General features: G+C 51.0%; 1 protein-coding gene across 1 annotated transcript; it reads left to right on the top strand.

Moving 5' to 3' along the window:
- Positions 1 to 224: 224 nt before the first annotated feature.
- Positions 225 to 4,256, top strand: LOC102239427 (protein Wiz-like). Its single transcript, XM_014547778.1, is given in 3 exon segments — positions 225 to 755; positions 952 to 1,567; positions 2,566 to 4,256. Coding segments are annotated over 3 exon segments (1,200 nt in total). The 5' UTR covers positions 225 to 331; the 3' UTR covers positions 2,726 to 4,256.
- The last annotated feature ends 5,692 nt before the right edge of the window (positions 4,257 to 9,948 follow it).

Genomic DNA, 9,948 nt, shown 5'->3' with positions numbered 1-9,948 from the left:
TCATTTTGGAGCTGAAGGCCAGAGATGTTAGAAACGGCCCCTGTTGGCACAGCACCCCGGCGGGAGAGCCGCAATTCCAGCGGTGCCCTTCGCTGTAAACCCAGCTCCCTCTGGCGGGCCTCCAGGTCACAGACCCTCCCCCGACCCGGCCGCCCTTGAGCCACGGGCTTTCCGTAGCGCATAGCTCCGCCCCTTCGAACTCTACAGGTTATTTTTAACCCATTCAGCATCACGGGCAGAGCCAGTGCGTGACATCCGCTGTGAGTTCTGTGGTGAGTTCTTTGAGAACCGAAAAGGCCTGTCCAGCCACGCACGCTCCCACCTGCGACAGATGGGTGTGACTGAGTGGTCCGTCAATGGCTCACCCATCGACACGCTTCGGGAGATCCTTAAGAAGAAGTCTAAGCCGTGCCTCATCAAGAAGGAGCCTCCAGCTGGAGACCTGGCCCCTGCCTTGGTTGAGGATGGGCCCCCTACAGCGGTTCCTGGGTCTGTGCAGCCCCTCCTGCCGCTGGTGCCAATGGCTGGCCGGCCAGGCAAACCAGGAGCTGGGCTGGCCCAGGTACCCCGTGAGCTCAACCTGGCACCCATCACCGGTGCCAAGCCCTCAGCCACCAGCTACCTGGGCTCAGTGGCAGCCAAGCGACCCCTGCAGGAGGATCGCTTCCTCTCTGCAGAGGTCAAGGCCAAGACCTACATCCAGACTGAACTGCCCTTCAAGGCAAAGACCCTTCACGAGAAGACCTCCCACTCCTGTAAGCAGTGGGTGGCAGGGTCTTGGGAGGGCATCTGCCAGGGCCTGCATGGCCGGGCACTGCCACACGCATGCCCACCCCCAGCAGGGGTCAAGGCCCCAGTGGGAGGCGGGGCTGTCTCCCGACCTGGGCGGCAACTTCTGGGTACCCTTGCTCCCTTGGTTCTGGGGCTCAGCAGCGCCCCCTCTGTCTGCAGCCACCGAGGCCTGCTGTGAGCTGTGTGGCCTTTACTTCGAAAACCGCAAGGCCCTGGCCAGCCATGCTCGGGCGCATCTGCGGCAGTTCGGTGTGACTGAGTGGTGCGTGAATGGCTCACCCATTGAGACGCTGAGCGAGTGGATCAAGCACCGGCCCCAGAAGGTGGGCGCCTACCGCAGCTACATCCAGGGTGGCCGCCCCTTCACCAAGAAGTTCCGAAACGCTGGCCATGGCCGCGAGAGCGACAAGCGGCCACACCTGGGGCTGGCACCTGGGGGCCTGTCCGTGGTGGGCCGCAGTGCTGGGGGTGAGCCAGGGCCAGAGGCTGGCCGGGCAGCCGACAGTGGTGAGCGGTCTTTGGCAGCCAGCCCACCAGGCACTGTGAAAGCAGAGGAGCACCAACAGCAGAATATCAACAAATTTGAGCGCTGACAAGGCCGCCCTGCAGATACTTCTGCGGCCAGGGGGGGCGAGGAGCCCAATGACCTGCAGCAGAAGCTGGAGGAGGTGCGGCAACCCCCACCCCGGGTCCGGCCAGTCCCCTCCTTGGTGCCTCGTCCCCCCCAGACATCACTGGTTAAGTTCGTCGGCAACATCTATACCCTCAAGTGCAGGTATGAGGCCCTTGGGAGAGGGAGGGGAGGTGGGGGGCTACCTGCCTGGGCTTGGCCATCCAGAGCCTCTGAACAGGACAGGAGCTGCTCAGGGCTGGGAGGGAACCTCAACAATGCCCTGGGGTGGGCTGGGTCCAGGCTAACGGCTCCTCACAGACAGAGATGCCCCAGAGCATGAGGCTGGGACCCTGACACCTAGCAGCTTAGTGACCTTGGGCGAGGACTTTCTGCTCCATGCCTCAATATTCCCTCCTATACAATGGGGTTAATAGCAGACCTACCTGATTGATTTGTTATGAGGATTAAAAGAGTTGAATGTTTATAAAGCCCTCAGACTGTGCCTAGAACACAGTAAACTCTCAAAAAAGTGTCTTCCTGATTAAGAAAAAATAGGTCTTAGTTTATTAATACCAAAGTCTAGGTGAGTGTCAGAGGCCAGGAAACTGGGAGTCTGGGATGTGAGAGGGCTTCCTCAGGCCACACAGGCCAAGTCAGAAGTAAGATTCAAACCTAAGTCTCTCCAGCCACTAGTTTGAGTTTCGGGCCCATGTGCTGTGAGACCTTCCTTAGGGCTGTGAGGGCTGGGAGCTGGGGAAGGGTGCATGAGCAGGGTAGGTGCTTGTTAGTGTCTGACCCTCCTTTCCCTAGCTTCATCCTTCTCTCCTAGAGCCTGGCAGGGAAGGATCTGTTTCTTTGCTCTCTCCAATCAGGGCACATGCCTACTGTCAGATGGTGGAGGTGCTTGGAAAGCCAGATGACCCCTACCCAGCACCTGAGCCAGCAGACTGCCCTGAGCATAGAAATGGGGCTCCGGGGGACCTGGCCAATACCCTGTGATGGGTAGAGATAGCTGTCCATTGGGGAACATCTGGCTTCTGGGCTCCCTTCCCTCAAATCCTGAGCTGGTTCTGTCCACATTGAGCAACATCAGGTTTGTTGGACACTCAGGGTATAGCCAGGGCACTGGCCACTCCTCCCTCTCTCTGTCCCCCACACAGGTTCTGTGAGGTGGAATTCCAGGGACCTCTCTCCATCCAGGAGGAGTGGGTGCGGCACTTACAGCGGCACATCCTGGAGATGAATTTCTCCAAAGCAGACCCCCCGCCCGAGGAGCCCCAGGCCCCTCCAGCACAGACAGCGGCGGCAGAGGCACCCTAACACAAAAGCATTCCAGATCTCTCTCGTGCCACCTCTGTCTCCTACTCCTCCTTGGTCTCCTCCTCTCTCTCTTCCTTCTTTCTTTTCCGTTCCCAAAGGAGCAAGCCAAAACCTCAAACCGGCACCCTTGGGGGCCGGGCACACTACAGCCAGGGCGCCCCTCCCCCAGCTCAAGGACTCTGGGGCCAAACCCAGGGTGTGTTCCTTCAGGCCACACCTACCCAATCCAGCCAGGGCAGCGGCCAGGTCCCTGGTGGCAGGTGATCTGGTCATGGGAGGAAGGCCAGCACTCCCCAATGTCTAGCAGCCAGGTGGGGCTTTGTTTGCCATCTGTGGCCATTTACAAGGACCCCAAAGACACCCTGTACTGGTTCCCTCTTGCCCCGTGAATATCCTATCACACACGCACATGCGGACACACACACACGCACGCACGCACGCACACACCTCGTGAGACCCGGGATCTGCCCCAGCCCCCCAGTTCCCAAGTCAAACGAACACATCATGCCACGGTGCTTGCTCAGGGGAAGGTACGCTCCCTCTGCGGGCCCACTGAGGCCTGGGAGCCCCCACTGAGCCCACAATGCCACGGAAATCCTTGTTGGCCGCCCCCCCTCCCCCAGAGGGGCCTTCCCAGCTGGGAAGAGCTCAGAGCTGACAGCTGCCTCCTGCCATGTCCAGGCCCCCCAGAACCTCTGGGGGCTCTGGGCCCTGGAAGGGGTGGGGTGGGACTTTCCTCCCCACTCCTATCCCCTCCCTCTTTTCACTGTTCCTTTCTATGTACAGCTCCTTAGACCTTTCACTTTTTTAAAAACGCATTTTGTGTAGAGAATAAGGAACGTGGATCTTTTTATTTTGCGATCCTGGGCCAGCTAGAAACTGGGAGCTGATCAATCTTTTAACTTTTTTCAGTGGCCACATTTTGGTTATCAATGTACCTAGAAGTATGTAAATTAGATTAAATTTCTCTTCTGGAAATACCCCGGGGCAGGCGGCCAGCGTGTGTTTTTCTGTCAAGTGGACAGGCTGGCATCAGCTGGCACCTGGGGCTGGGATCAAGCCGCCTCCACCCAGAGTCTCAGGAGGTCCTGGGTTTTCCCTTTGGCCACCAAACCAACCAGACCCAGCTGGGGATGAGCTCAAGTTCCCAGCTTGTTGGCCCTCAATGGCATGGCCGGTGTGGACTCTGGCCAGCTGGTGACGAGGCTCCTATGTGCAGAGGAGAGGAAACGGCTCTGGGCAGCTGGTCCAGGAAGGGAGCCAGGATGGAGAAGTGATTGAGGCCCAAGGGCTCTTGGAGTCAGGAGCTGACCATCGAGGGTGTGGGGGACACTGGGGGAGGGAGGAGTGCACAGCTGTCAGGACCTCTTAGCTGGGACTGGCCTGCCTTCAAGACATGCGACCTGTCGGGAGATACACATGCACCCTGAACCCCAGTAACAAGGAGAAAGCGAGCTGTTGGCTCCTCTGCAATGTTATTTATTTTCTCACTCTGCAAATGTTTATTGAACATTTCTGAGATTTTAAGATATTTTGTTGGCTGCTCCTTCTTGTTTATTGCATGTGGTTTTTCAGCTCATCGTTTTCACTCATGGCCAAGGGCTGGAAAGCAGGAATGACCTCATGGGGTATAGACAGAAGAAGCCTCTTCAGCCTCCAACCCTTTTACCCCAGCCCGCACCATGTACCTGGCTGGGAAAGGGGCAAAGAAGCTATGGCAACATGCCCACAGGAGCGGTCTTGTCCTTCATGCTTGACTTTTCTGCTTGTGGTCAGGACACATGCCTTGCCTGGTGGAGGAAGGGTTCCACCACTGCTGTCTATCCCGAGTGTGGGTGGGTGTATCTGAGGCTTTGGAAACAGGGAGGGTATCTCTTGGATGAGAGCTGACCTAAAGGCACTTTTTAATTTTTTTTTTACAAATTAGTTTAAAAAGTATAAAAGTGATATAAGCTGAATATAAAAAAAGTTCAAACGATGGAAGAACTTGCAAAGTAATATGGGAAGACCTTTCTCACCCACAGTTGTGGAGGGATAGCTGTGTGAGTACTTGGATGGGTCACATATAGTTCTTACCACAGAGGGATCTTTTCCTAAAACTTCTGAGCACATCCCTTAAGTCATTTCGACTCACTCTGAGGTAGAGGGTTGAATTTATTAACAAAATCATCAAGTGAGGATAAAATGACGGCTGTGGTATGTGCTATGAAGGAGAAGTGTCCAGGGGACTGCTTTGGAGGACAGGCAGGCAGGTATCCCTGAGGGTGACACAAATAAGCCGAGTCCCAAAGCTGGAATGCACATTGATCAGAGTTTCACATGCTTTACATAAGGAGTTTCTTGCCCCACATGACAGCAAGTTCTGCAGAAGCCCCATTTGTGTATGTGTGTGGGAGGAGTTGTTTCGCTAAAATTTTATGGAGAATTCCAAACCTACAATGAGCCCTCAACTACTCATCGATTATTAACTCATGACCAATCTCTTCAGTTATAAACTCTTCACCCCTTCTTCCCCATATGAATTATGACAGAAAAGTGTACAAGTCATACTTGTGTAGCTTGATGAATTTTCACAAACATGTTAAGTACCATTTTAAGTGTCTGCAGCTCTGCCAAGTAATGTCTTAGAAGTCATGAGATGCCTCTGACGCTGGATTGCACATGTCCATTCAGGGTGCTGAGGACAGGGCTGGAACCTGGCTGGGCCACTGCAGGATCTAAAGTCCAGAAGGACCAAGAAGATTTTAGTGGGTCACTCCAGCTTTAACACTTAAGCATCAAGGACTTTGAGCAAGTCATGAATTCCAAGTCTCTGTTTTCTTCTTTTAAATGAGAATTCAAAAAAACAAGGTCTTTGCAGGTGTGAGGAAACATTCCAGATAATAAATTACAAACATTTATTACATATATAATATAAACATGTTATATAAATATATTTGTTATTTTTATGTAACCATTGATAACAAAACGTAACAACTTGTACACCCAGCACTGGAGTGACTGCTTTATATATATATATTTGAACCTGTGCCCAGCATCTCGTTTGGCGCTTAGTTGTAATTTTCGTTCCAATATGGCTTTACCGTGCTCATTTTGGAGCTGAAGGCCAGAGATGTTAGAAACGGCCCCTGTTGGCACAGCACCCCGGCGGGAGAGCCGCAATTCCAGCGGTGCCCTTCGCTGTAAACCCAGCTCCCTCTGGCGGGCCTCCAGGTCACAGACCCTCCCCCGACCCGGCCGCCCTTGAGCCACGGGCTTTCCGTAGCGCATAGCTCCGCCCCTTCGAACTCTACAGGTTATTTTTAACCAATCACCGCAGGCTTGAAATAACTAAAGGCGGGAGCAGGGCGGGGCTCTCCTGAGATTGGCAACAGCCTCAGCCATTGGTATGAGGATACCCTGAAATAGACAGTATCGTGGCCTAATAGACGTGAAGTCGGAGCCGGGCGTGAGCCAATGCGGTCGGGAGGCGGGGCTCCGTTATATGTAGAAAGAGCCCGGGGGATTGTCACGGCAATCTCCGCGTCTGACGTGCGGCGCATCTGCCGGGTTTTCAGGCGCAGTGTACGCCGCAGCCATGAGCTACACAGGTGAGCCCGGCAGGGTCGGGAGTCAGGCCGGGTGGGGAGGGACGGGGACGGGCCATCGTGTCAGGTGCTGAATAGGCAGCTGGAATACGGCAGGAATTCCTCAGGCAGCTTACAGGGCGGGGCAGACCACCCCAAGCGAACAAATGGATGTGGGCGATATTCTGGGGTGGGCAGTACCCCGGGGAGTTGTTCCATTAGGTGGGGTGCTTGGAGACCGCTAAAGAGGTGACATTTGAGCAGAAGCAAGAATAGAGGACGGGAATTAAGAATATCTGGCCCAGGGGCTAGGTCCTAGCCGCTAGGAGATGCTTGTTTCCTTAGATGTTCTGCCAGGGAGGCCAGTGGGCCTTGAGCAAAAGGGAGGGTGGATGCTGAGTTCAGATGGGGGGCTGTGATGCGCTTGCATGGCAATTGTACATCCGTGGATGAACTGGACAGCTGGTGTGTCCTGGTGGTAACCACCGAGGCCGCTCAACCAGGAGCCCTGGACTAGGCCTCCCCCTTGGAGGGGAGTATTAGGCTGAGCAGTGTGGTTGCCTGGTAACCAGCATTCTGCTGTGGAACGTTGGGGGCTAAGAATGGAACCTGAGCCTCTGGGGCTCCTTTGTAGGCTGCTTTATGTTGGCCTGGCAAGGAGGTGTTGCCGGGCCTCCCTCCTCTGGCACCCAGGCCAGGAGCTTGGCAAGAACCCCAAGCAGCCACCCCTTGGCCCAGCGGTTCTCATCCAGGGCCGATTCTACTGCCCAGGGGACATTTGGCAGCATCTGGTTTGTTTTTGGTTGTCATGTCTGATGGGAGGGGTGCTCCTGTCATCCGGTGTATGGAGACCAGGAGTGCTGCTAAGCATCGTGCAGTACCCACGATGGGCCCCGCCACACCGCATTAGCTGGCTTGGAAATCAGCGATGCCAGGATTGGGTGACCCTGCCCTGGCATTTCGGTAGCTTTCCTGGTTCAGGAGGAAAGTCAATAGGGTTGTTACTGACATCTCCGTAATTTAGATGTAATCTTTTCCACTAAATCTTATTGTGACCTGGAAGACAGTTCTGTGTGGTTAGGGTCAAGACTGCTAAAGAAACAGAACATGAGTGATTAGGTGCTGTGGGGAACTTAACAACGGAGCATTGACATTTGTAGACAAGGACACGGAGTTGGAGAGGTCACTAATGGCCACATCTGAATTTTACCTCCAGATCTCGGAGGCTCTGATTCTGTGTTTGAGTGGGTGCTGAGCTAGTGAAGCTACTGAGGAATTATTAGTTTTTCCTTGGTCTTCATCAGCTGAAAGGCTTGGAAATCAGCGATGCCAGGATTGGGCGACCCTGCCCTGGCATTTCGGTAGCTTTCCTGGTTCAGGAGGAAAGTCAGTAGGGTTGTTACTGACATCTCTGTAATTTAGATGTAATCTTTTCCACTAAATCTCATTGTGACCTGGAAGACAGTTCTGTGTGGTTAGGGTCAAGACTGCTGAAGAAACAGAACATGAGTGATTAGGTGCTGTGGGGAACTTAACAACGGAGCATTGACGTTTGCAGACAAGGACACTGAGTTGTAGAGGTCACTAATGGCCACATCTGAATTTTACCTCCGGATCTCGGAGGCTCTGATTCTGTTTGAGTGGGTGCTGAGCTAGTGAAGCTAATGAGGAATTATTAGTTTTTCCTTGCTCTTCATCAGCTGAATACCACAATAGCTTTATGTTTTTCACTTTTAAAAAGCTGACCGCTAAAGTCAAAGGCATTTTAATCATATCTCAGACAACTATTTTGCCCTTAAGGAGAAGTTCTGGAGGCCTAAGCAAATGTTACCCCTCTTACTTATAGAATGTGATTAAAATAATTTATCTTTCTGATAACTTGTCCAGGTTTTGAACTTAGTTTGTGTGTACTTGGGAAAGGAGTCTTCATCTCTGGCACTGAGAGGAAAGATGAAAGCAATGGAAACATAGGGTAGAAAAATCCAGAATCAGGTCTTACATGATACCATTTTTCTAATAGGAACCTTTATTATCTCACAGTTATTGTGTGTGAGGAATACACAAATAGTTTCGCTGGATGGTTCTGGCTTGGGATCTCATGAGGTTACATTTTTTATGTTAGTCTGGACTGTAGTCGTCTCAAGGCTTGACTGTGCTGGAAGGACTCACCTCCCAGGCGACTTAAACTCTCATGGCTGCTTAGGTTGATGCCGGCTGTTGCTTCCTCACCAGGTGGACCTCTCCACAGTCCTACTAGCAGCGGTTCTCAACCTGTGGGTCGCGAACAATGAAAATACATCCTGCATATCAGATATTTACATTACGATTCATAACAGTAGCAACATTACAGTTATGAAGTAGCAACAAAAATAATTTTATGGTTGGGGGTCACCACAACATGAGGAACTGTATTAAAGGGTCGAAGCATTAGGAAGGTTGAGAACCACTGGCACAAAATGGTGGCTAGCTTTCCCTTGAGTGAATGATCTAAGGGAGAACAAGATGGAAGTCTCAGAAGTCATATTCAGTCATTTTTGCAAAATTCTAGCTTGAGAGGACATTCCACAACCCCCACACCAGGATGTGGGGTAAAGAAAGACCGTAATTGTCCTCACAGGTATTTTCTGCCCCCAAATGAGGGTTGTTCCACATTCAAGGAGAATACTTGGTTTGCAGACCTTTTTGGACTGTGGATTGCAGGGTAAGGGATCTTGGCCCTGTCCCCTTTGTTGGCTGTGGTGAGGACAAAATGAAAGGATGCAGGGAAAGCTCTTAGCACCCTTCAGGGAACATACTTGTTCAGTGTTGGCTGCTGTTGCTGTTATCTTTGTTGCTGGGGTCTTTAAGAGATGAACTAGAGAAACCATCAACAAATATGTGAATGCTCACCCCAGAAAGGCACTTGATGTATGCTTTTGTTATTGGAGGTGCTGGTTTTTATTTTTAGGGCATGAGTTGGCTCTGATGGGAGTAGGCAAATATTGCCTCTTACAGTATCTGTCATAATTTCAGTGTTATGGGTAAATCATTAAAAAAAAATTTTTAAACCTAGTTTTAAAGATAGTATTAGGACTCATTATAGTCTGTTACAATAAGCATTTCAGAGCAGTATTTCTGGTAGAGATTCAAGTTTTCCTTGTTTGGTACTAATTTATTTTAAGGTGTGAAATAGTTTGAGAGTTGAGAAAATAGGAAATAATATGTATATTATATGTAATATTTGTTCCATGTAAACATGCTATAACCCAAGTAATTACATTTAAGAGGTAATTGTAATGTGTACATTTTTATTGGAAAACTAAGAATACAAAACAGTTTTGGTTTTAGATTTGGGGAAGGGTATTATTTGTCTAAACGTTGTTTAAAAATAACGCTGTCCTTGTGTGAATTGAAGGTGGTTCACCCGCAATAATCAGTGGTTAGATGTTTGATACAAGTATTTTCTCATTTAGCTGAATGGTAATTTGGGTACTCATTTGAGTTACTGGTTTAAAGTATTTGAAAATTTTTATCCAATTCTTCTGGTGTAGCAAGTTAAACATAGCCTGCCTTTCCATTGGTTAATATGTTCTGGGGTGTAATTAAAGTGTTCAGAAGCTAGAGTTTAGGCTTTCCAGTGAGCGGAGGGCCTACCAGTCTATACTAAAGGGTAGTTTT

Source organism: Myotis brandtii, unplaced genomic scaffold, assembly GCF_000412655.1.
Source record: "Myotis brandtii unplaced genomic scaffold, ASM41265v1 scaffold485, whole genome shotgun sequence".
Taxonomy (NCBI): Eukaryota; Metazoa; Chordata; class Mammalia; order Chiroptera; family Vespertilionidae; genus Myotis; species Myotis brandtii.
This window is presented reverse-complemented; position numbering and strand designations above follow the sequence as displayed.